Source organism: Schizosaccharomyces japonicus, assembly GCF_000149845.2.
Source record: "Schizosaccharomyces japonicus yFS275 unplaced genomic scaffold supercont5.1, whole genome shotgun sequence".
Classification (NCBI taxonomy): domain Eukaryota; kingdom Fungi; phylum Ascomycota; class Schizosaccharomycetes; order Schizosaccharomycetales; family Schizosaccharomycetaceae; genus Schizosaccharomyces; species Schizosaccharomyces japonicus.
The window spans coordinates 1,618,677-1,641,404 of NW_011627860.1; the positions used below are offsets into that span (position 1 = coordinate 1,618,677).

General features: G+C 42.5%; 13 protein-coding genes across 13 annotated transcripts; 9 read left to right on the plus strand and 4 right to left on the minus strand.

The window, feature by feature from the left end:
• Positions 1 to 19: 19 nt before the first annotated feature.
• SJAG_02857 (hypothetical protein) lies at positions 20 to 878 on the plus strand. Its single transcript, XM_002174010.2, has 3 exons — positions 20 to 139; positions 191 to 475; positions 547 to 878. Exons 1-3 carry the CDS (start codon positions 121 to 123, stop codon positions 756 to 758), a joined length of 516 nt encoding a protein of 171 aa, XP_002174046.1. The 5' UTR covers positions 20 to 120; the 3' UTR covers positions 759 to 878.
• A 461-nt stretch (positions 879 to 1,339) lies between these two features.
• SJAG_02858 (CAMK/CAMK1 protein kinase Cmk1) lies at positions 1,340 to 2,762 on the plus strand (the record flags this gene model as incomplete). The annotated part of the gene is made up of 6 exons (XM_002174011.2): positions 1,340 to 1,560; positions 1,626 to 1,680; positions 1,734 to 1,824; positions 1,900 to 2,230; positions 2,328 to 2,663; positions 2,705 to 2,762. Exons 1-6 carry the CDS (start codon positions 1,403 to 1,405, stop codon positions 2,760 to 2,762), a joined length of 1,029 nt encoding a protein of 342 aa, XP_002174047.1. The 5' UTR covers positions 1,340 to 1,402.
• A 787-nt stretch (positions 2,763 to 3,549) lies between these two features.
• On the plus strand, positions 3,550 to 6,105 carry SJAG_02860 (PAS family protein; the record flags this gene model as incomplete). Its single annotated transcript, XM_002174012.1, has 3 exons — positions 3,550 to 3,559; positions 3,785 to 5,272; positions 5,306 to 6,105. The coding sequence occupies 3 exons, from the start codon at positions 3,550 to 3,552 to the stop codon at positions 6,103 to 6,105; spliced, it is 2,298 nt and encodes a 765-aa protein (XP_002174048.1).
• An 851-nt stretch (positions 6,106 to 6,956) lies between these two features.
• Positions 6,957 to 7,542, plus strand: SJAG_02861 (40S ribosomal protein S18). The gene has a single exon (XM_002174013.2). The coding sequence runs from the start codon at positions 6,988 to 6,990 to the stop codon at positions 7,444 to 7,446; it is 459 nt and encodes a 152-aa protein (XP_002174049.1). The 5' UTR covers positions 6,957 to 6,987; the 3' UTR covers positions 7,447 to 7,542.
• Positions 7,543 to 7,775: 233 nt separating this feature from the next.
• SJAG_02862 (splicing coactivator SRRM1) lies at positions 7,776 to 8,871 on the plus strand (the record flags this gene model as incomplete). The annotated part of the gene is made up of 3 exons (XM_002174014.1): positions 7,776 to 7,793; positions 8,010 to 8,342; positions 8,395 to 8,871. The coding sequence occupies 3 exons, from the start codon at positions 7,776 to 7,778 to the stop codon at positions 8,869 to 8,871; spliced, it is 828 nt and encodes a 275-aa protein (XP_002174050.1).
• A 389-nt stretch (positions 8,872 to 9,260) lies between these two features.
• SJAG_02863 (transcriptional regulator Pcc1) lies at positions 9,261 to 9,958 on the plus strand. The gene is made up of 2 exons (XM_002174015.2): positions 9,261 to 9,510; positions 9,600 to 9,958. Exons 1-2 carry the CDS (start codon positions 9,479 to 9,481, stop codon positions 9,832 to 9,834), a joined length of 267 nt encoding a protein of 88 aa, XP_002174051.2. The 5' UTR covers positions 9,261 to 9,478; the 3' UTR covers positions 9,835 to 9,958.
• On the minus strand, positions 9,758 to 11,370 carry SJAG_02864 (hypothetical protein). Its single transcript, XM_002174016.2, has 2 exons — positions 11,154 to 11,370; positions 9,758 to 11,106 (listed from the first exon to the last, which is right to left on the minus strand). The coding sequence occupies exons 1-2, from the start codon at positions 11,212 to 11,214 to the stop codon at positions 10,091 to 10,093; spliced, it is 1,077 nt and encodes a 358-aa protein (XP_002174052.1). The 5' UTR covers positions 11,215 to 11,370; the 3' UTR covers positions 9,758 to 10,090.
• A 107-nt stretch (positions 11,371 to 11,477) lies between these two features.
• On the minus strand, positions 11,478 to 14,092 carry SJAG_02865 (mRNA cleavage and polyadenylation specificity factor complex subunit Pta1). The gene is made up of 4 exons (XM_002174017.2): positions 13,316 to 14,092; positions 11,904 to 13,262; positions 11,787 to 11,860; positions 11,478 to 11,730 (listed from the first exon to the last, which is right to left on the minus strand). The coding sequence occupies exons 1-4, from the start codon at positions 13,930 to 13,932 to the stop codon at positions 11,594 to 11,596; spliced, it is 2,187 nt and encodes a 728-aa protein (XP_002174053.2). The 5' UTR covers positions 13,933 to 14,092; the 3' UTR covers positions 11,478 to 11,593.
• Positions 14,093 to 14,104: 12 nt separating this feature from the next.
• On the plus strand, positions 14,105 to 17,708 carry SJAG_02866 (TFIIH regulator). Its single transcript, XM_002174018.2, has 6 exons — positions 14,105 to 14,412; positions 14,462 to 14,551; positions 14,606 to 14,668; positions 14,714 to 14,846; positions 14,890 to 17,517; positions 17,575 to 17,708. Exons 1-6 carry the CDS (start codon positions 14,325 to 14,327, stop codon positions 17,621 to 17,623), a joined length of 3,051 nt encoding a protein of 1,016 aa, XP_002174054.1. The 5' UTR covers positions 14,105 to 14,324; the 3' UTR covers positions 17,624 to 17,708.
• On the minus strand, positions 14,673 to 18,401 carry SJAG_02867 (signal peptidase subunit Spc2). Its single transcript, XM_002174019.2, has one exon. It carries the CDS (start codon positions 18,277 to 18,279, stop codon positions 17,767 to 17,769), a length of 513 nt encoding a protein of 170 aa, XP_002174055.1. The 5' UTR covers positions 18,280 to 18,401; the 3' UTR covers positions 14,673 to 17,766.
• A 475-nt stretch (positions 18,402 to 18,876) lies between these two features.
• Positions 18,877 to 20,212, plus strand: SJAG_02868 (S-adenosylmethionine-dependent methyltransferase). The gene has a single exon (XM_002174020.2). The coding sequence runs from the start codon at positions 19,060 to 19,062 to the stop codon at positions 20,032 to 20,034; it is 975 nt and encodes a 324-aa protein (XP_002174056.1). The 5' UTR covers positions 18,877 to 19,059; the 3' UTR covers positions 20,035 to 20,212.
• A 150-nt stretch (positions 20,213 to 20,362) lies between these two features.
• On the plus strand, positions 20,363 to 21,978 carry SJAG_02869 (SWI/SNF and RSC complex subunit Arp9). Its single transcript, XM_002174021.2, has one exon. The coding sequence runs from the start codon at positions 20,412 to 20,414 to the stop codon at positions 21,957 to 21,959; it is 1,548 nt and encodes a 515-aa protein (XP_002174057.1). The 5' UTR covers positions 20,363 to 20,411; the 3' UTR covers positions 21,960 to 21,978.
• A 42-nt stretch (positions 21,979 to 22,020) lies between these two features.
• Positions 22,021 to 22,727, minus strand: SJAG_02870 (40S ribosomal protein S15). Its single transcript, XM_002174022.2, has one exon. The coding sequence runs from the start codon at positions 22,672 to 22,674 to the stop codon at positions 22,210 to 22,212; it is 465 nt and encodes a 154-aa protein (XP_002174058.1). The 5' UTR covers positions 22,675 to 22,727; the 3' UTR covers positions 22,021 to 22,209.
• Position 22,728: the final 1 nt, after the last annotated feature.

Sequence of the window (22,728 nt, forward strand, 5' to 3'; positions counted from 1 at the left end):
TGCCACACGAAGCTGTCAAAAGGAGCTTGGTGGACAGCTGCTATAGCAGACGTCGTTAGACGGAAGCTGCTCCAACAGAAATCCCGACCAGTACCAAACATCAATATCACGTACGAAGCCATGGACGGTGCTAGTGCAGGTGAGAAATTCTGGAGCTCTGGGTACTGAGCAGCGTCTAACGAGCATGTAGAGGAAACTGTCATTGCAGCCTGCCGCATGAACAATGTGGATCTGCTCGAAAAACCAGTAACTGAGCAGGTTGGAAACGAATTGAATTTCTTGAATACAGCACGCGATCCGCTGGGAAATGGTTGTTTACATGTTTGTGCTCAATATGGCTCCGTGGAATGTCTCGATTGGCTACTGGATATCGAGGGATTGGACGTGAATATTCCAAACACAATGAACCACGATACTCCTCTCCATGTTGCTGTCCAATATTGCCTCAAAGATAAAGTCATATCTCTTCACATGGGTACGGTGACCGAAGGGTGGATGGAATGCACCCTTTTTCTTTTTTGCAGAAACGCTAACCGCTCTGTGCAGTTGAAATGCTGATGGAGGTGGGTGCTAATCCTCTATTATTGAACAAGGACAGATACCGACCCATCGACCTTGTCCCTGGAGACTTCCGTTCCGAGTTTGCTCCCGTGCTCGAGGCTCATACAATAACAAAGCAGTTTGCTGATGATATTGTTGTTGATGACGATGATGAGGGCAGTGAAGGCAGCGGAGATTCTGGAGACGAGTCTGATTAGCAACTTCCCTAATGAAATGTCTATGTAACATACGAACTCTTAAGGGGATAGGACGGACCCAAGTGAGAATTGGGCCGGAACAAGGGGATGTTTCTACGAGAAATGAGCTTTTAGAGTGTGTCATGCTTCTTGTCAGTCTATCAAGACAGCGCCTCGTGTTCAGATGTCCCCCAATGCTTCATTTGTCCATGCTCCATTGTCTTTTCCTTAAACCTGTTCGTTAAGCGAGTTGCCGAAACTTTATTCGATTTAAGCTCATCGGGCCGACTGAAATCGGAGCGTGTCTCGAAGACTTTCCGCGTTTATTGAGCAAAACCGGTGTAAAAAACGCGTCGCTTCAATTATAAATAAAGCCTCGAGCCTTATTATTGTGGTGCTTATTATTAACCAACGTTTTTTCTATTCTATCCCCTCAAACCTCTAAGAAAAGCTAAGCGAGCTAAATTGACATTAATTCTCCTCGGGACCGAGGCATTACCCCGCATCCCTATCCCCCCACGTTGCGGCGTGGTGACGAGTGCTTATAGATGGCACGTCAGATGCTCGGAACAAGCCAAGCCTTATCGCGTGTGCTAACGTAACCCAACCAATACCAATTCCATAGAAAGACGCGTATATCCAGGCCGTTACGAGGATTTTGCACGATGTCAACAGGGTCAAACAATCCATTCAGCTTAAAAGTTCCTTCAACAGCGCCGGCAGTACCAGGCGGGCTGCTCCCTTGCAAGTACAAGACGGGACGCACGCTTGGTGCTGGTGCTTATTCAATTGTGAAGGAAGCAACAAACATAGAGACAAATGAGTGAGTTCATCTTGTTCCATGCGCCTAAAGACGCGTCCGGATGTGTTTTTGCTGACTCTGCGTAGAAAGTTTGCTGCCAAAGTAATCAACAAGAAAATGATGGAGAAGAGAGAGTATATGGTGCGTATCCGGACACTTTTGTCCCATAGAACGTCGTATCTAACGTTTCGTAGGTGAAAAACGAAATTATGATTTTAAAAAAGGTTTCCAATGGACATCCAAACATTCTTCGTCTGTACGACTACTTTGAAACCGTTCATAATTGTAGGTAGAGTCTGGGGTTTGTGTGTTGAGATGAATTCGCATTGCACACATTTTACTAACACCCCTCCTTTTCAGTGTACCTTATTACGGAACTCGCTACGGGCGGTGAATTGTTTGACCGTATTTGCCAGAAGGGTTCCTTCTACGAAACTGATGCTGCCGAACTTGTCCGAACAATTACGTCGGCAGTCAAGTACCTGCACGACAATAACATTGTCCACCGCGACCTGAAGCCCGAGAACTTGTTGTACCGTTCGAAAGACGAAGACTCCAACCTTCTTATTGCCGACTTTGGTTTGTCAAAAATTTTCGATGTGGAACAGTACTCCGTACTGATGACAACTTGTGGAACTCCCGAGTACATGGCTCCTGAGGTCTTCCGCCGTTCAGGCTATGGCAAACCAGTGTACGTAAAAAGTCGATAAACTCGACCAAGCTCGGTGTTTCACACACACACACACATTCTCTCTCGTGCATTGTACTAACGTATCCCGTGTTTGTAGAGATATCTGGGCCATTGGTGTCATTACCTACTTCATGCTCTGCGGCTATACGCCGTTTTCGCGTAACTCGTCGGTCCAGGTGATGAATGCCATTCTCACCAACGACTTCACGTTTCACGAGAAATACTGGGATCATGTTTCTGAGACGGCTAAAGACTTTATTCGTCAATGTTTGAACGACGACCCGAGTAAGCGCCCTACTGCCGAGCAGGCCCTCGAGCATCCATTCCTGAAGAAAGCTGTTACCAAACCCGCCGTTCCAGCACCCGAAACTACTCCTGCTACTCCTCCCAAAGATTTGCTTCCAGGAGTCCGCGAGAATTTCAATGCTCGCAAGTACGTTTATCTTGAAACACGGTTTCATACTAACTGTTTAGACGTCTGCGCAAGGCTATCAACGTGGTTCGTGCTATGAACACCTTTCGCGACCTGTAGGTGTAAGTGCAAAGCACCGCCGTATAGTCGTAAACGGACATTTACCTAGTGCACTTTTACCTTCAAACATGCACCTATCTCCGCTATACTCTTTTGTTTTGTTCGCCTCATCTCGTCTTATTACACACCTCTTTTTGACACTTCCTCACTATCAAACCTTTTTGTACGGATTTTTCCCCTAAAATTAACAATTTAGGCTGCATTGCATGCAGTTCCATTTCGAACTATAATTATGCGTTTTTTTTTACTGTTTTACACATGTCTTAACACGCTTCGGGCTCTGATGTCATATCTCGCTTGTGCTAAACCTTAAATGACTAAATCTCGTTAAAGTTTCCCGACTACTATACACGAGCATCATCTCCACTTGTGTGTTTGGTTGGGGCTTGCCGATGACAAAGCCCACTTAGACCTGGTCTAAAATCGACTGCTTTGTTGCGCCGTTGCCTACGGTGTTCAGCTACGTTGGTCACATAAGCTTTTCCGGCGAAAATTACTTCGTCTACGGTCATTTCACGCTTCCTTCTCAGCCGAGATCGCCATTACCACTTGCCACTACCAGGTATACCGGCTCCTCCTAGAAAAGTCCAGCACTCCTCAACACTTCACAACAGTTGAATCTCGATAATTTTCTTCTGATTTGTGTCTGTTTTAACATTGACGGTCCAGATATTTTATGAATAATAACCGAACGAAACCTTCATTTAGCTTAGGAGGTTATGGGAACTCAACTAACGAAAACGAAGAACTACGACAGTATGGCGGCTTTAACTCAATAGACTCGTTTATGGCCAACGGTACGTGGAGAGTTGGATGTTTGTTGATTGATGAAATGGCAATTGAGAAAATGAGAAAAAAGTGACGATAAGACTTGTCGTGTGTCTTGTTGCAGTACAATCATCCTAACGGTTGTGCTGTACTGTCTTCATCTGTTTATTTATTTATTTATTGTTTTCGGTGATTCTGCTATTCTCCAACATCCGTTTGGTCGAACACTAGAGCTAACAGATCTTGTTTTGTAGGTTCCGGAAGCATGCCTTTGTCTGCTTCATCTGCTTGTGTAGACGATGGGGAACAGGACGAATTTCCTGCTCGTACAATGACTTCTTCTTCCTCTTATGTGGATACGATGGACCAGTCGTCGACTTTACGGACCCAGACAGACCAAACGTCGGGCACAGCATTGGACTACTACATGTTGCCGCTGGCACCGTATGTCTCTGCTCCGGCCGCCTTTCCACGAAGGGTTTCGCAGAATCCTTCCCAGATGCTGTCTTTGGATGAGTTCGAAACAACGAGCCCGAGTGCTGTCCCAATCAATTCATTTAGTGCATCAAGAGACTCGTACTCGTCAACGGACTTAAATGGCATGTTTGCAAACTCTGTACCCACAGAGCTGTATAGAAATCCGTCTTCCTATCAGCTCAATGGTTCCTCCTCTGTACGTTCTCCTTTGCTACCGGACCCCAGCCTTTCCTCCTTCACTTCGAAGAATGCCGTGCATCACCCAACCTCCTTTCTTCCACACTATCCCAAGGCAAATGTTTCAGCGGATCAAGGCAAGGCTGCTTACGAAGAAAATCCTGAACCGCGGAAACGAGCCTATTCCATTGCCGCTCCTTTAAGCGATTACGGTACCACTGAAGTCTCTAACGCACCTTGGAATGCCAGTCGGGGAGACATCGCAAAAAGCTTAAAGACGCAGGAACAACCGCGTCAAAATGAAGGCCCTCCCGCTCCTTTTTCCATTCCACTTCCCATAAATTGTATTTATTCAACCACTGGTTTGGACGTGGTTGGTTTGCTGGCCCGAGTGGCATCTCGGCCAAACCCCGTTATTCAGCTGGGACCAGTTGATCTCTCTTGCTCTTTCCTTGTCTCCGATCCTCGTCAGCCCGACTGCCCCATCATTTATGCTAGTAGCAATTTTGAGACTCTCACTGGTTACACACAACAGGAGATTGTTGGAAGGAATTGTCGGTTTCTGCAGTCGCCGGATGGAAAGTTATCCGAAGGCGAGCAGCGAAGATTTACGGATCATTGTGCCGTTTATTACATGAAAAAATGTGTTTTGGAGGAGAAGGAATGTCAGGTCTCTTTGGTGAATTTCAAAAAAAACAGACAACCTTTTATGAATCTTGTCACACTTATCCCCGTTTGCTGGGATAGTGACGAAATTTCCTTCATTATCGGTTTTCAAATTGACATGGTCGCTACTCCGAGCGAAATTATGAAACGAATAAAGTCGGGCTCGTATTCGACGTACTATCAAATGACTGCCGCACCGAAGCCTGCACTCAGGGACACAAGCCCTGTACGAAGAGGCTTAGAGGCTTACCCGGACACACATTCAAAGCACAAGCTATCAGCGGCTGAATTGGAGTTTTGGAATGATGCCTGGGTTAAGAACAGCTCGGACTTCATTTATGTCATCTCGCTGAAAGGAATATTTCTGTATGTATCGAGCGTATCTAAGAGTTTACTGGGGAAGGATCCAGAAGAACTTCTTGGTAAGAACGTCTCGGTTGTTTGTCACCCATCAGACATCGTACCCCTGCTTCGGGAAATTAAAACGGTTACCACGGGTGAAACTGTAAACTACATATTCCGCGTTATGATGAGAGGCGGCAGTTACTGTTGGATTGAATCCAAAGGACAAATGCATATTATGCAAGGAAAAAGCAGGAAATGCATTATCCTGGTCGGGAGACAACGGGCGTTCTACGACCTTGCAGTAAATACCATCATGAAGAACACAGTTATTACGGAAAATGAGTTCTGGATTCGTATTTCTATGACCGGTATTATTCTGTATTCTACGCCTGACGTGGTTCAATTCGCGGGTTACGGAGCGACGGAATTGGTCGGCAAAAGCTTAATGTCTGTTTGTTCGTTCCCTCCAGCAGACATTATCTTAAAAGCATTAAAAACTGCGCTGGCAAAGGTTGTTACACTTCGCATCTGCTTACACTCAAAAACTGATGAACTTCTTTACGCGAAGGCCGTCTTTTTCAGAGCTAGCAGTACGAATGATTCAAAGTTACCGTGTATGCTCGTTCAGTTGTATACAATTCCTGCATTTGATATTGGTGAGGAATACGCCTCTGATATGCTGTTAAATTCCGATTCACCGGTAAGTGGTCTGCCTGATGCAATGATGGACACCTTCCTTTATGAACAATACAGTGATGGAGATCTGAACAAAAACTTTTTTTCCGAACTTGACCATTCACATTCTTCGAGCTGGCAGTACGAGTTTAATCGTCTTCGTTATGAAACTTCCAGGCTAGAGGATGTACTCAGTGGGCTCTATGCTGAACGTTCACTTCAAGTACGCTCTTAATCCTCCCTGCGCAATTCCTTTCTTGGTGAGGCGGTGTTTCTTAGATGGTCTCTGGCTTTATTTTTTTCTTTTTTTTTTCTTCTTGTCCTTTAATAACCTCTACAGTTTATCCCGTTGCACAAATGTCTTCTTTCTTTAGTACCTGTTTCTTTTTTTGTTTTTGACGGTTAATTACCTATAAGCGTGGCTTGACATTACCGTTGGGGGTTTCATAATAACGTTTTATTCTTCTCCTAATGAAGATCTGGGCGTATGGCAGCGGTCTTATGCGTTTACTATTCTGTGACTAAATTGAATCTTTTGTGTCACATTTTTGAGAGCATTCGTTTTTCTCCGCATCTCATCACACGTTGTTGTTTGTGTGATTCATGTCTCTGTATAATACTACAATGGCAAAAAGTGTGCGTGAGTCTGCCAGTTATTTTCATCATCATCTTTCTTTATGAAGATCGATGCTATCACTTGGTTTATGTGTCATTTAGCTGCATCCGTGACACTATAATGCCAATGTTGTCATTCATTCTCTATTCGTTTGCATAGCTAAAGCAAAACACATGCTACGAAGTGTATCCGTTTACGTATTCTTTTTGTGACTTGTAATGATAATTCTCACTCACTTTCCTAACATTATTTCCTCAACCTATTTATTGCTCTTATGTAACTCATAACAAATACATTTTGTCTCCATGTCCCTTTTCTTATCCACGGCGGATTCATCAACCACGTAGATCATGCAGATCATTACTGATCTGCAAATGTGGAACTCTAAGGTGTTATGTCGGTGTTAGGTTAGGGTAAATAAACAGCAGTCACAATAAGCAAACACACCGTAATTGATAGACTTCTCCGTCTGCCAACAACGCACAAGTCGGTTCACGCAACATGTCTCTTGTTCCTCCCGATAACTTCCAACACATTCTTCGTCTTCTCAACACTAACGTTGATGGCAAGAACAAGGTCATGTACGCCTTGACTCAAATCAAGGGTGTTGGTCGCCGTTATGCCAACATTGCCTGCAAGAAGGCTGATGTTGACATGTCCAAGCGTGCTGGTGAGCTTACCACTGAGGAGTTGGAGCGTCTCGTTACCATCGTCCAAAACCCCACTCAGTTCAAGATCCCTGCCTGGTTCCTTAACCGTCAAAAGGACATCACTGATGGCAAGTCTTACCAACTCTTGGCCAACAACGTCGACAGCAAGCTCCGTGACGATCTTGAGCGTCTCAAGAAGATCCAAGCCCACCGTGGTCTCCGTCACGCCTTGGACCTTCGTGTCCGTGGTCAACACACCAAGACCACTGGTCGTCGTGGTAAGACTGTTGGTGTCTCCAAGAAGAAGTAGACAGTAATTGTAATCTTCTGCTTTTGCCGGCCTACTGAGTGTATTGTATTCTTGTAGTCGTATTGGAATTAAATGTGGACCCGGTTTTTCGTTTTATCCAGAGGGTGGTTTGTTTGTGCTATGGATGTGGTCGAGTGCTGATTATGTTAGATTCATGCGTATCGCGTTTTTCATTTAACTTTAAACTATAAAAAGCTTATTTTTTTTCTGTCTGGGTTCGCGCTTCGCAGCCCGTCGTGCCCTTTTCCTTCACCTCCACCTCTTGCTTCAACAAAGTAGTCGGTTTCAGTTCAATTGCGGGTTCAATTTCGGCATTTGAGTGTTAAACCATGAGCGGATTCTATAAAGTTGGTTATTGCTCTTTTTTTCGGTGTTTACTAACGTTTTTTCAAGGGTGTCGCTGCGGAGCAAGAAACCTTATACGTGAATGCGGACAAAAAGTTGATGCGTACCATCAAATTCCCTGAGTCCTTCAATGAACGTGTAAGTTCAAGACGGGGAAAGGCTTTTTCCGCGCGTCAAATACAGCATTTTCTGGGATACTAACACTCGGTTGTGAATAGGCCGATATGAAACGCGTTAATTTAGAAGTTTTGAAACCCTGGATTGCTAAACGTATTGTCGAGTTAATTGGATTTGAGGACGAAGTTGTCATTGACTTTGTGTACAGTATGTTAGAAGAAGCTGCAGAAGAAGCTGCCAAAAGTGATGATCCCAGTCAGACACACACGCTTGATCCGCGAAAACTGCAGCTCAATTTAACGGGTTTTCTCGAGTCAAATGCACCGAAATTTGTTGAGGAATTATGGGAGCTCATTCTCTCTGCCTCAAAGAATGAGTACGGAATTCCTCAGAAAATGATTGAGGAGAAAAAAGCTGAATTAGAACGCAGCCGGGTATGTAAACAGGAACCGCATAAAAAAACACTCTCTAACACATACAAGCAAGCAAGGAAAGAACAGCGTGTTGTGCCACGAACAAATGAACGGGAACGAGACTACTCTCATCGACACGATGAAAGACAAGGTGAGGATCGTTATAGAGAAAGAGCAAGTTCACGACGTACAGAACGCTCGCATGGATTCGACTCTTATCGTCCCCACCGTGATCGAGGACGGTCGGGTGCTCCTTATGACTCTGAGCGGCGACATTCTCGTCGATCTCGGTATTCTTCAGCTGAAAGGTATGATGAATTTGGGCGTGAAAGACGAAGTGGACGTTATGATGATTACTACGAAAAGAGAGACTCTGATTATGATAGGGACGGTCGGAGGTACTCTTCGTACGGCAGAGACCGGGGTGAAACTCGACGCTATAGTCGTCGTGAGGATGACAGCCGACTGTCGTCGCCAGTTAGACGTTCCCCCTCTGATGATAGGTATTAAGGCAGGCAAGCAGACAATGAATGAACATGAAATTGTATGACGGTATGAGCGAAAAACGTTAAGTACAACTTCGGGCAACACGAAAATGCTCAGAAACTCCCAGTAACCGAGAAAATAATTTGACGAAGCTACTCAAGTGTATAATCTTAAAACTCGTAAATTACTATAAACAAATACACACAAAGACAAATCCGATGAAAAATAACTATGACAGCTACGTACTTTCTGCTGCATAAGCAAAAACAATTTCTCGACCAACAGTCCTATGCTTTGTTAGTTAAATGAAAACACAAAAAATCGACAACAGAAAGAAGCACGAAGCATGGATCAGGTTGATAAGTTTACATCACAAGGTTATCAGGCAATGTAGATAAGATTTAAAAAGCATCATCTCGTGCAACGTGTTCGTCGACAACTCTTACCTACTAACAACTCATCTTTGCTGCAAAGTGTACGCAGACTGCAGACGGTGAGTGCACGGAAGTTAGAAGGTGTTTATATAGGTTGTCAAAACTCACCACCAAAACCTCACCACCAAAAATCCACTAGACTTAAGAAGACTGTGCGGTATCGAGCATTCAGGCTGAATCGCACACCGTAAGTCCCCCTTGTTTGATTGTGGACCTGTCAACAAAAATTGCTTCCTAATGCAAGGTCAAGGTCTTCTCCCTCATAAAGTGTAAAAATTCTAACTATTACGGAAGAGTTAGCGTGCTGTTTCCGTACAATCATTAATTGTTGCGTGTGTAAACTAACAACTTGTTTCAGAAAACTCGCTGTTCCGTTCCTAAACAGCACCGACGCCAACCGGTGTCTTCAAATTTTGCAGCCTGATCATGAATTACGTGAGGACCAGGTGAAACGCCGTCTTAGTGTAGACGGCTCGAATCTGATTGTGGAATACGAATGTTCATCGGCCAAGATGACCCGTGTTACCATGAACACATTTTTTGAAAATTTACATCTTATCGTAGAGACTATGAATGAATTGTCGAGTCTGTGAGCTTCTAATATAAATAAAAGGTAAAACGAAACGTTGGAGAGTGTAAAGGAATGTCAGCAAACGGAAAATATATGAGTTGGGGGTATCCTAATTCTTCTTTTATTTGCACAATAGTCATGAACGCATTCGTTATAGACATTGTAGAGTTGAGGAAACAAGACGACGGAACCGTGGCTGCTTGTGTATGAGTGTGCGTGTGTATGGAAGTATGACATGTGAAGCGTTGCGTAAACCAGTTTTGATATGACGATTTTTTTTAAGAGTCAGACTCATCGTCTAGTTCAATGTTCAGTGGAATGATTTCATCTACTTCATTATCTTTTTCTTCGTCAGCATTGTCATTTTCAGTGTCGTTCTTCTCTTCTTCTTCTTCTTCTTCTTCTTCTTCCTCTTCTTCTTCCTCCAGGCTGAGATCATCAAGTTCAAGTGCAGCCTCTTGGATAATGTTTTCAATTAGCTGCTTGTACTTCGCAACATCGGCGGTTTTCGACTGCAAAGCATTCTCAAGTCGCTCTAAGTACTCTTGAGCATACTCGGAAAACCGAGTAGCGTCATCACCAGCCTTACTTAGCACGCGTTGAATGTTTTCTTGTTCAGCGTTAACCTGGGATTTGCAGCCCTTGAGAGGTCTTTGAGCTTGACGTGCAATGCCGCATTGCTTGACAGCAAGTTCTTGGATTCCTGTGAGAGCTCGTCCAAGTTTTTGTATTTCCTTTTCAAGCTCTTCATCGCCATTCATTTTAGCTTCAGACAAACGGTCATACTCTGCGTCCAAGACTTGCTGTTGTTGCTGTAAAACTTTCGTTTCTGCAACCGCCTCAATAATTTCTTCCTGCATCGTCTTGATGTCCAACTTTGCTCGCGCCTCTTGGATGATAAGTGAGTGAAGGTTCACTTTGTAGTCTTCAAGTATCTCGGTTTCCTTTGCTTCGTTTCGCTCTTTCCGGTGGAATGAATTAAGAACACGCGCGTGTTGTGTTTGGATGAGTTGTAAACGATCGAGCAAATCATTCTTTTTCTTTTGCAACTGCTCTCTTCGTTTACGCTCCTTGTCCAATTGCGCCTTTGCTTCGTTGCACGCTTCAGTGAGCTGTTCAAGCTCTTGATGCATAGCTGCAATTAATTGCCCAGAAGAAGGTTTTCTTGCATCCGAAACAGAAGGAGCCGTACTTGGTTTTCTAAACTTTTGGTCGAGTCCATACTTGTTCGTTATGGGATGTAATTGCTGTACAGCATCCTCCAATTCGTTTAAATCTGCATTGTCGCTGTTTTCTGCAAATCCAGTTCACGTTAACGCCAGAAACAATAAAGCTGCAAACCTTTTTTGTTCATTTTTATGCCAAGATCGTCTTCCACTACTTGAGGTACGTCAATTGTCATACTAAGACGCGTTTTGATGGGAATTTGCTGTGGTAAAACTGGTACTGGGTTAAGAGTGTGGGAAGGGACGTGCACATTTGACGAAACAGAATTACCACTTCCTATGAAAATTATACTGTATGGAAGACATTTAGTGAACGAATTTCTTCGTTGTCCATGTACTACTGAATGAAAATTTTGAAACTGCACTGCAGCAGCATTTGCCATGGCTTTCATAAAAAAATTTAACTACAATAATACAGACAAATACAGACTCGCTCTTCTTTTATATGCTCGTTCTCACCCAACACATTCATAAACTTTAACTACAATTATTTTGAGAAACCCGTACTCGGAGTCGTTAGATTTAGACATTTCGTAACCTTAGTTCCATGTTTGATTAGGAAGTTGTACTCACTCGATCAGAGGCCTGATTAGTGGATGCATTCGCAGCTTGTGCTTCTTCCTTCTTTTGTTGCTCGAGGAAGCTTGGTCTCCACCTCTTTAGCAATTTTGAAGCATATGCTCTCAGTTCCCCTGTTGAAGTTAGCTGATAAGTTGATATAATTTAAAGCCTAGTACACGAGCCATACCATTTTCTTTCCATAAAGATTCCACAAGTTCAAGACATAGATCGCGCGATGGGGGCCGGAAAGTGATCAAATATCTAAATGTAAGATTAGTTGAATGACTAGGAAAAAGTTACTTACTGTAGTGTCATGAAACCTAATTTGACTTTATCTGGATCCAAACACACCTGCCGAATACGCTGAACAATGTTAGGAGTAAGTTCTGGTAATTCGGACATAAAGATCATGAAAACCTTATCGCGAGATTCGAGGTAAGGGAGAATGGCATCAATAAGTTTAAGTGCCCATTTTTCATATTGCGGACCTTCCCAAACTAAGGTTGAGTTAGGTTCTTGAGGAATCTCATTCATTCGCGCATCATTCAACCATTCTTCGCAAAGCCAATTCAAGGACAGCTCGGTAGTTGTCCGCCAGTTAGAGATGATAAAATTGTACAGCTGGCCACGCACAAAAGAGGAAAGCGTAAACTGGCTTTCAGAAGTATTCTCTTGTTCGGGAATGGGTTGGAAGTTACTCAATCCGCGAGTACACAGGCGAGGAATAATAAGTGACCAGTGGTGCTTGTCCCAGACGGCATTGTTCACTCGTTCCAGGGTATTAAGTTGAAGGGCAGAGTTTGAGATAATGGATTTTTCAAAGAGGGGACAATAACTAAAAAGGCGGGAAAACGCAGTGTAAAAAGATTCCAACAAAGCCATGGGTGGTAGCTTATCGGGAGTTTCCAACTTAAAGGAGTCCTCCGATTTGGCCATGGCCGATGTACCTTCCATACGGTTTGCCTGTCGGACTACACTGTCGTTAATAGAGTTTACATCCACTTCAGGTGGTTCATAGTCGTCTTCGTCTTCATCATCTTCCACATCAGCAGCTGTAGCAGTTCCGCTGGTGAGAGAGTTCACACGCTCGCGAAGCATGTACAGTTGTCTTTTTAGCATAGCAGGGTCGACTTGAGTCAAGGATGCCAAGACGATCTCACTCGCAATTTCAACTGGAACTGACGTTACGTCGAAGTTATGAAGAGGATTATTGCTTGCTTGTGAAGCAAAGATAGAAACAAGTGGATTGGCAGTATCCGCAGCGCGAGTTGATACTGCCGGGCCGGATGGCATGTGACCCATGATATTATGAACAACATCGGAGCGTGTCCGCTTGGACAGTGAAGATTCCACTTCACCGTGAGGTCGTTTCCGAGCCTTTTCATCGCCCTTTCCAGTCATCAGTTGGCCGGCTAAGTAAGCATGTATCTTATTCGTATAAGGACCAGCACATCCATTTCGGATCAGGTGAATAAGTGTGACCCGAACAGACTTCTCAATGCACTTTTTTGACAGCTGCAATTGCTGAGGACTGACACTAGGATCAGTCAATTTAGGAACGTTAAACTTGAGGACAACATCCATAACCGGAGCTAACAGGGCTTGTCTCCTCTTAACAAGAATAGGTAAAGTATTTAATACTGCGGAAATGTATAGGGGATCGCTTGTAAAAGGGTTAGTATTTTTACAGGTGTACATATGAAGCAATAATAATACCTGGTGTTTCCGTCAAAAGCACTTAAAAGACTTTGTAGAATCTCCATAGCCTCCTTTTCAAGGTCGTTAGACTTAAGTGACGGATGGTGAGGCGGTATTTTCAACGAAGAGATGTCGTCTTTTTTAACTAGGCGAGGGTCCCTAAGTCCCGGCGACTGAGTCAAAACTACAATTGATGCAAATTTAATGCAGCATATCCTTATGGAATGTAGTTTATGTTTCAAATCTGGCAAAATATTACTTTTGATGCGTTTTACTGCAGCCAGTGTTTTTTCATCATTTGGTGACTTACAAAGATGAAGAAATAACAATGGATAAATACAACATATGCAGTCTATAATGCCCTTTCGAATGTGAGTATCCTTCTCTTCCAATAGTAAGCATATTGTGTCCAGACACGCGATGGACAATTCCATTTTTTGTAAGTAATCAAACTTCTCATTTGAAAAGCCTAACCACAAGAAATTGGCCATCCATTTTTTTAACCGGGTGTCTGGGTAATTTGCTACTGACAGAATTTCTTTAACAATTTGAGGAAAGAAGGAATGTTCTCCTTTTACAATTTCACGCGCCTGATTAAGACGTGCCAAATGCTCGTCCACCTCAACTGGATCCATTTATTTCTGTATCTTCGCGTATACTGTTTTTTTTGTACGCGAAAGATCCAAAAAAACGGAAGAATTGGCGTGAGATGTCGTTTCGTGGTGTCCGTTTGGCTCTTTGGCAGCTGGTGGGCACCGGGCATACCCAAAATCTTAAAAATTGGTGTAGTTGTCTGCGACAAGACCGTGCGCGTCTACCAGAAACCAAATACTAGTTTAAGTTTTTGAATTCGCAAATTTCGAATCGTCGCCGTTTTTGTTGAAAACAAAATCAGTTTTATTTCAATTCGTGTAGGAAGAACAATTGCACGATTTCTTTTTTGTTGGAGCTTTTTTTCTTCGTTCTGGAAACGTACAATTAAGGCTCTCTACCTTTTTCCTTTCTGGGATAAATTTTGGTCTGATAAATGGATTCAGGTGTTATTGCTGCTTATGTTTATGAAAAAAACCAGGACTCTAATGAATCTGATGATCTTGTTGCTGTGATCAGTTCGAGTAAGTGGTTTTAATATCAGCGAAAATGCAATCATACTAAACTGCTAAGAGATTCAAAGTGGAGAATTCAGAATTGTTGATCTTGTTGCCAATTTGGGCGAGTTTTTAACAAGAGATGACAATAATGTTAGAGGAAAAGGTTTGTTTATTTGAACCGGAATTCATAAGTTTTGACTCGTTGCTAATGTGATAGCTCTTTTGCTTCTTTCCTGCGTATTAGAAAGACTTCCTTCTGATTATTTAACGGCTAAGCATGGTAAGACTCATTTAATTATATGGCAATTAACTAACGTTGCTCAAGTGTACGTGCTATTTCAGTTCTATTTAAATCGGTTGGACGACGAATTTGTTTTAAAAGAAAACATGAGGGGTCTTGGGGCTATCTTAAAAATGAATCAGCTTCCCATTCAGCAAATTCCTACTTTTTTGGAGCAGTACGTACCAAACGCACAAATTATTTCTAACAATAATTATCAGCATTTCCACTCAAATTGACATGCCAAAGTATTCTCAATCCACTCGGCATGCAGTCTTGACTACTCTCAAAATTTTCCTCACTGTTCATATGGACAGCCTTGTGAAAGCCGGGCCGTCTTTCTGTTATCCTAAATTTGTAAAACTATTTCAGGGAGAAAAAGATCCTAGAAACATTATGCTGTGCTTCGAAATGATTAAGCTGCTGATTCAAAATTTGGATGTAACTCCTTACGCAGAAGAGATTTTCAACATATCGTATTGTTACTTTCCAATTACGTTTCGTGCACCTGCCAATGATCCTCAGTTTCCCATTACCACCGAGCAGTTAAAGCACAGCTTGCGGGATGTGTTAGTTTCCACGAGTCTTTTCTCACCCTTTCTACTCCCTCTATTATTTGAAAAGCTCAAAGCATCTGCTGCTCGAGTGAAGCTTGATACGCTGGACATACTCTATCATGCTTTCTGTTTTTGGCCCATTGAATCGTTCTCGAATGAAACGAAAAATTATTGGGTGTCTGTGAAACATGATATCTGGGAGGAGACGGATACGAACGTGAAAAATGAAGCATTAAAGGTTCTGAACAAGCTTGCATTGCGTATGTCAGAAAGTTCAGCGCTGGTTGAGCAAAATAGGCAATGGCTCAGTCTAATTATCGATGAGAATTTACAGAATATTACTAAGGATTTCGATAATAAGGCTGGAATTTCTTTTGGCGCCAGCTTTGCAGCTATTTCGAGCAACAATCCTGCTGTCTTTGAGTTTTCTTTTGACAAGGTTGTCAAGTTTCTTGAAGACAACTGCAAAGCCGAGGAATCACTTCCTAAAAAACAGACCCTGTTATCATTCTGTTCATACCTTGTGGATTCAGCACTTAAAGTATACGGAAGGAGAAAGCAGGTTAAATCCGTTGAAATATCCCCTCTTTTTCTTCAAAGCAAGAATCTGCTTCTTGTTTTTGCTTATGCCTCCCTTGAAGGCGTGAGCAAAGATCAAGTTCAATTGAGGACGCTCGCCTTGCGCTGCGTGCATAAGATCGCTTGTATCCGTGGATACATGAACGACGAAGAAGTTGCAATGGTTGCCCGTATTTTAAGGGACATAGCTTTCGATAAAGATGAACCTTTGTCGAAAGACGCTGTTGAAAAAATTGCGGACTTAGCTAAGTATAAGCCTACTATCATCTCTGAAGTGTGTTTCCCAACAGCGTTTTCGCAACTTGAGCTTTCTGCAAATCAATCTAGTGAAGGTTTCTCCCACGCGTTCCATGTTTTGGAGCAGATTTCTACGGAGACATTTTTGTTTAATAGTCTTGTCGTTCGTACGACCGCATTGATTGAGGATCAATTGCGAAATGAAACCGAAAATTCAAAACTTGTAGACCTTGCTTTACAAACACTCCTTCGGACACTTAGACGCAAACTAAAGGAAAATTCAACGGATGCTTATCTTCATGGAAAAGATCTACTTTCTTGGATATTTAAGCAAGCACAGAGCTATGCGCTAAATGAAGCTCGTCTTCATGTTTCATCGCTTTTGACAATGTCCCGGATGGTAAACGAACTTGTGAGGGTTTTCTCGCACGATGACCAAGAGGAATTTTTCCAACAGGTTTGGAACCTTTATCTTCCGGTTCATCCTGAGTCACAACGTACTTCTGCTTTGAAAGTTTATTTTGATGATAAGGCGAAACAATTTCGACCTTTCCAAATTGAGAGCAATCAGAAATTGCATGATACATTACCTCTTTTTTGTGCGGCCTATACCGCATTAAGACCTACTGTATCGTACATTCGTACACTGGACGTGGAGCTTGTTTCCTTATTCATAAAACTTGTCTACAATGACAATTCAAACATTGTTAAGATGTTCCTTTTACGTTCTATTTGCAGTGCTATAAATAAGGCAGATTCAGTTGATGCCTTCCTTAATAGTCCGGACTATGTTAGTTGTTACAAAAACTTCGAAACTGGTACAAATGCGGATCAGTCTCTCGACATAGTGGCTTTTGTCATCAAAGGTTTAGTTGGACGTAATTACACCCAAGCTATTGCATCTCTGAAACAATACGTTAAGATTTTGGAAAGTGATCGATTCATTCGTCTGCTTCCTAACGAAATTTTATACATCTGCAAGGACGATTTTTACTTATCAAAGGAAAATCATTTTGTACAAAAACTGTTGTTCAAGCAGAAGCTGTATAATGCCATCATGCCTTCCTTGATGACATCGTTGCAAGATGCTTCTGAACAGAGAAAGCCAGCATATTTAATGGCATTGGCCAACGTGATCGGTAATGTGCCAAATGAGATTGTAATGAGCGATTTATCAAATCTATTTCCTCTTTTATTGCAGTCCTTGTCTTTGGATAATCCAGCGGTCAAGTATTATGCATTAAATGTGATACTCGCATCCATAACAGAGCTCCCCGAACTTGTTGCTGAGCATATCGAGACGCTTATTGATTTATTGCTCAAGGCCGCTTGTGATCTCAACAACTTGTTTATCGTCAGACTCACAGCGTTAAAGTCACTGGGCTCTATTACCGAACAGATTCCTGCTCCAAAGCTTCAACCATTGCGTAATCGTGTTCAGAGAGAGCTGGTGAAGGCTTTGGACGATCCTAAGCGGTACGTGCTCATTTGAAATGACATTGTGTCACCGACTCCTTTACTAACTGATTGTAGTGATGTTCGTGCAGCAGCGTGTAGTGCACGACACAAATGGTTTTCTTAGAGAAAAATGCAGATTACGTGTATTGAGAGTGGTTAAAATTTGTTAGTTTCATTAAATAGACAACGTTTTTTGTTGATATGGGATATCAAAGACATAAAGTAGGGCAAGAGTTGAGGACAAAAATCGTACCAAATGAGCTATTTTCAGTCATGCTTTTCAACGGTTTCCCGAAGGAAGTTGTAGAAAACCTTCTTAAAAGCATCCTCTACGAGTTTGTTTTCAATGTCAAATATGCGATCCACGGCGATACAGAGTTGTTTCTCTTGAACAAGGTGGTCTTTAATAATGGTAACTTTGCAGAAAGCAACAGGATTCTCTGTGAGTGGAACGTCTGTAGTAGCTGAGACTTTTATATGACGATCTGTCTTGAAACCAACAAACAACCTATTTGCTTGAATAAATTTACTCCAGAAGAATTGAAGACCACTCAAAAACAAATAGGGATAAATGAAGAAGGGATAGTACTGTTTTGCGAATTTGTAGCCATAATATTTTTCAATACCGAATGTTGCCGCAGCAAGGCACACAGAGCAGAAACTTATAAACAAACGAACATCTTCGAAAATATGCGACTCCCTGTAATTATTTTCCTTAAAAGCTTTGACCACAGCTTCGTCAAACTGTGTTTTAATCTCTTTAAGGTCGTACTTAGTCATCACAAGTTCTTTTCGGTAATTGGATGAAGCGAGGCAGGATAGGTGTGGAAGTTGCAATTGCTTTTGCTTAACAATAAGAAACGATACAAAAGGTCAAATTTAATCATTACAGTAACATTGATTTAAAATAAATACGTATTTAGTAGCAATACATACCAAAAAATGTTTTGTCGAACGTGTTTATATACACTGACATAATTCATTAAGCTGACTGATTCAGGAGAAAAAAAAAACAAATAAAATTATTAACAATATGACTAGAGCGGTGGAGTAAATTAAGATAAAGACTGTTTTTGTGTTGCAACATTTTTATTTATTTTTTTATTTATATTTAAATTAAACGATTAATTAAATAATAAATAAACAAAATAAATTGAATAGAAAAGGGGAAACAATAATCTTTGCATAACCTAACTAATCCATGAATAAATGAAGCCAGGTCAAGGGAATAAAATACCTAGTGCTGCAAAAAAGTATTTCTTTCATTATGGTAGTCAAAATAAGCATCAGAATATACAATTGCAATAACAAATACAGCTTAGACTTTTTTCAACATCGAACGAGAAAACTATTAGTAACTGTCCTTTTTGATCTATTAGTAAATGAGATGCATACTATTTTCCCAGTTCAGCTTCGTAAGCTTGCGCAGGCCTATTCAAACTCTAATCTCCTCCAAAACAGGCTTTTACGGTTTCGTTCTTCGTGCAAGGCGAAAACCAAACTCTTTTCTTGCATTTTAATACCGACTAACTATTGCTTACATTGTAAATTCTGTTTCAAATGAGCGGACCTGGTTTTTCATTCAATTTTTATGAAGATGAAACAAACGAGACGGACGTGTCATCAACTCCCGTAGGAAACAAGGCTGCAAATGTCCCTGTCGAGTTAAAGAGTCTCAACGATCTTATTCAGTGTATCCCCGAAAAACTATCATATGCTCGAGTTGATGGATTGGCACGTTCTCTTTATCAACGTGAACTCTGGGATGTTAAGGTCCAATTAATGACACTTGACACCAACCAAGGAGAGGAACAAGAACAACTTAAAGTTTTGGAGGGTGCAAATGATTTGGTTCCCATGGTCTACGAAGGAGGTTACAAAACATGGGAGTGCAGCATTGACCTAGCAAACAAAATGTCGTGCTTTCTTAAAAACCAAGAGGCTCCTAAAAATGCCATCGAGATTGGCTGTGGAAGCGCATTGCCGCTTTTGACAGTTTTCTCTAAAGCGCTCGAGACTGGTATCAGCGGAACATTCGTATTCCAAGACTACAATCTTGATGTTCTCAAATACATCACTGTACCTAATCTTTTTCTCAACTGGTATGCTTTGACACATGGTGTAAACAAAATGGAGGACGTTGGAGCCATTGATGTCACACAATCTCTCCTTCAAAACTTTCTCGACAATCTCCAACGTCTGAACATTACCTGTGCTTTCCTTTCCGGTCCGTGGGGAACCGAGATGGAAGGTGTCATAGCGGAAAAGCTCGGTCGAAAGTTTTTTGAGATTGTTTTGTCCTCGGAAACTATTTACTCGCTCAATTCTCTTTCCTCCCTTATGAGCCTTCTCCAGTTTTGTACAAAGGAGCATGCTTTTATCGCAGGAAAAAACGTTTATTTTGGAGTCGGAGGAAGCATATTAGAGTTCGTTACTCAATTTCAAAAACTCATTTCGGAAAGCAAACTCGAAATTGAGAGCCAGACAAAAACCAACATTGGAAGATCTATTGTAATATGGTCTATACCTCATTAACATGAACCAAAGAAAAACTTACTATTTTATTGGGATCATTTGTTTAAAATACACATACATACACACGTTATCAGAGTTAGTTTTTTAAATTTCATTTTTGTCTACAAATGTAATGTACCTATTAAGTGAATGAAGAATATCTATACGAAGAGTAATAAACCAACTCTTCGTCGCTGCATGCTAAAATACGGTGCTGTGAATGTATCACAAACGCTCTTATTGTGCTTCACAGTTTTTTCGCGTAGCAAATTTCATTTAGCACGAGAAAACCTTAAATTTTGAGTGTAGTTTAGACGTGTTGTCAAAAGTGCTACGCATCCTACCACAACGCGAATCAACGCGAAAATCCAGCGTTGAAACTGTAATTGCTGCTCGGGATGCCCTCTTTTCGAGACGACCATATCATCGTTATTCAGGTCGGATCACTGTATCATAAAGCCGTATTTGGACTAGCAGAGTCTCTCTCTCCGCCAAAAGTACATGTTCGTACACGAGTTGGAATTAAAGACAACAATGAAGGCTACGTCTTCGACGAAATCCATGCAGTAGCGCCAAAGCCAAAGAACAATGAGGAACTGGATGGTGTCGCTGCAAACGAGAAGGAAAAAGAAGACAATGAACCAAGTTTTCCTGCATATAAGTCGGATTGTATAATAGATGATTGGAAGCCGCTTCCTAACGAAGTCTGTCCCATTCTGCGGGGACGGGTTGTGCGCTGGGACATTCTAAGGGTTTACTGGAAGAATCTGTACGATCAGCTTGTTGCCAAATTTGCGACACAAAACGACCCCAATGTTCGCTACCCCGTGTGTCTTGTTGTACCAACATATTGGTCTCGGAGAGACCGAGAATTCGCTTGTCAAACGTTTTTTGAAGATATCCGGGCCGCCGCCTTCGCAATCGCTGAAGAACCATTGATGGGATTGTATGCAGTAGGCATTCTCAGTGGTTTAGTGATCGATGTTGGCTACGAAAAAACCGATATTACTCCTGTAATTGACGGACAAATTGTTTCCTCAGCTTCTCAGCAAGTTCAAATTGGTGGCAGGCATATGACTCTTCATTTGATGGACTCACTAAAATCCTCACTGCCTACGCTGCAGAGCAACGGTCAGTATATTCCCGCTGAGCAGGTGACAGAACTGTTTGCTGAACAGGTGAAATGCAGTGCAATTACTCAAGTTCTTCGGGAAAGCCCAAACGAGCCCGGTACATACAAAGACATTGAGCCTGAACACCAGTATGAGGACGAGGGTGTAGAAGACATCGGAAAAATTGTAGCCAGCGGCCAAACGCGTGCTTACCTTGCACAAAAAGAGCGCGAAAAAAAAGGCTTGTTGCCCAAGCATGAGCGGCCTGCAAATGCAGACGTGGAATTCCAAAAAATCAGTGTCGCGCCACTAGGTGAATGTATTATTGGACGTGAGCGTTTTGACACATGTAAGTCTGTGTTCCATCGTTCGTCCACCGTTGGTATCAATCTGGCTGAGGCCATCTACATGACCATCAAGGGATATGCCATTGAGTATGAAAAACAAAACGAGCTCTGGGAGAACATAGTAATTGTTGGATGCGGTTCTCGGATACGCGGATTCCGTGAAGGCCTGATCCAGCAGCTCCAATTCAAGTACAGACTGGTTGGAAAGGTTGATCCATACTATGTTGCTCAGGGCACTGATCCCATTATGGGCATGACCACTTCGCCCCTAACTCCGTACCCAACGCTGATCAACCCGAGCAAGACGCTTCCAGACTACTTTCCTGCATGGAAGCAAGACTCTACTTCTCGACAGCCGCTGGAAGAGCTTCCGTTCCTCGGAGGAAGCATCATTGCCAAAACCGTGTTCAACGACTCCGTGGCCACGTACTACGTTACTACAGATGACTACACACAAGTGGGCCCCGTTGCCATTCACCGCAAATAAAATGACCACAACGAACACAGGACTAAGACCCCAAGGCAAAATCACTCCAGACACTTATGAACCACACACTATCCATCCTCCCTCTCCTTCCCAATCTCCACGACTCCACAAACCTTAACAACACATGACTACCTTGTTCAAAACATACAACCGGCTTCGTTGGACGAAGATGCCGAGCGAACAGACAAATTACAAACGACGAATTGCTTCGATATACGATTTTTAAAGCCACTACAAGTGTCGCTTTCATTTACTTCAAGGGAATGAAACGAGAGCTGTGGGTGGCACCGATACCGGGACGACCGTGCTTGGTGGGCTTGTAGGTGATGGAGAACTCACCAAGGTAATGGCCAACCATCTCGGGACGGATCTCAACTTGGTTGAAGACCTTACCGTTGTAGATACCAACGACAGAGCCGATCATCTCAGGGAGGATGATCATGTTACGCAAGTGAGTCTTGACGACCTCAGGCTTCTCGTTGGGAGCAGCTTGAGCCTTGGCAACACGAAGCTTCTTGATGAAACGGGAAGCGCTGGCACCAAGACCACGGAGCATGCGACGACGAGCACGAGCGTGGAACAAGTCGACCAACTGCTCGGCAGAGAGGTCCAAGAGCTTCTCAAGCTCGATACCACGGTAGGAGTAGGTACGGAAGGATCTCTTCTTCTTAAGCTCAGCAGCACGGACTGCTTCGTCGTAGTTTTCTTCAGCCATGGTGTGTAATCGTCGTCTAAGTTGGGCGGCGGTATGAACTTTGGGGAAATGGTT

What these genes read in the sequence shown, in the direction of transcription:
- SJAG_02870 (XM_002174022.2), bottom strand. Translation starts at nt 22,674, where the DNA reads ATGGCTGAAGAAAACTACGACGAAGCAGTCCGTGCTGCTGAGCTTAAG.
- SJAG_02857 (XM_002174010.2), top strand. An exon ending in AGTCATATCTCTTCACATGG is followed by an intron (nt 476 to 546) that starts GTACGGTGACCG and finishes CGCTCTGTGCAG; the next exon opens with TTGAAATGCTGATGGAGGTG.
- SJAG_02866 (XM_002174018.2), top strand. Translation starts at nt 14,325, where the DNA reads ATGGATTCAGGTGTTATTGCTGCTTATGTTTATGAAAAAAACCAGGAC. An exon ending in ATTCCTACTTTTTTGGAGCA is followed by an intron (nt 14,847 to 14,889) that starts GTACGTACCAAA and finishes AATAATTATCAG; the next exon opens with CATTTCCACTCAAATTGACA. An exon ending in GCTTTGGACGATCCTAAGCG is followed by an intron (nt 17,518 to 17,574) that starts GTACGTGCTCAT and finishes AACTGATTGTAG; the next exon opens with TGATGTTCGTGCAGCAGCGT.
- SJAG_02867 (XM_002174019.2), bottom strand. Translation starts at nt 18,279, where the DNA reads ATGACTAAGTACGACCTTAAAGAGATTAAAACACAGTTTGACGAAGCT.
- SJAG_02865 (XM_002174017.2), bottom strand. Translation starts at nt 13,932, where the DNA reads ATGGATCCAGTTGAGGTGGACGAGCATTTGGCACGTCTTAATCAGGCG. An exon ending in GCTTTTGACGGAAACACCAG is followed by an intron (nt 13,263 to 13,315) that starts GTATTATTATTG and finishes CCCTTTTACAAG; the next exon opens with CGATCCCCTATACATTTCCG. An exon ending in TTAGGTTTCATGACACTACA is followed by an intron (nt 11,861 to 11,903) that starts GTAAGTAACTTT and finishes TCTTACATTTAG; the next exon opens with ATATTTGATCACTTTCCGGC.
- SJAG_02861 (XM_002174013.2), top strand. Translation starts at nt 6,988, where the DNA reads ATGTCTCTTGTTCCTCCCGATAACTTCCAACACATTCTTCGTCTTCTC.
- SJAG_02869 (XM_002174021.2), top strand. Translation starts at nt 20,412, where the DNA reads ATGCCCTCTTTTCGAGACGACCATATCATCGTTATTCAGGTCGGATCA.
- SJAG_02868 (XM_002174020.2), top strand. Translation starts at nt 19,060, where the DNA reads ATGAGCGGACCTGGTTTTTCATTCAATTTTTATGAAGATGAAACAAAC.
- SJAG_02864 (XM_002174016.2), bottom strand. Translation starts at nt 11,214, where the DNA reads ATGACAATTGACGTACCTCAAGTAGTGGAAGACGATCTTGGCATAAAA. An exon ending in CATAAAAATGAACAAAAAAG is followed by an intron (nt 11,107 to 11,153) that starts GTTTGCAGCTTT and finishes CTGGATTTGCAG; the next exon opens with AAAACAGCGACAATGCAGAT.
- SJAG_02863 (XM_002174015.2), top strand. Translation starts at nt 9,479, where the DNA reads ATGCAAGGTCAAGGTCTTCTCCCTCATAAAGT. An exon ending in GGTCTTCTCCCTCATAAAGT is followed by an intron (nt 9,511 to 9,599) that starts GTAAAAATTCTA and finishes AACTTGTTTCAG; the next exon opens with AAAACTCGCTGTTCCGTTCC.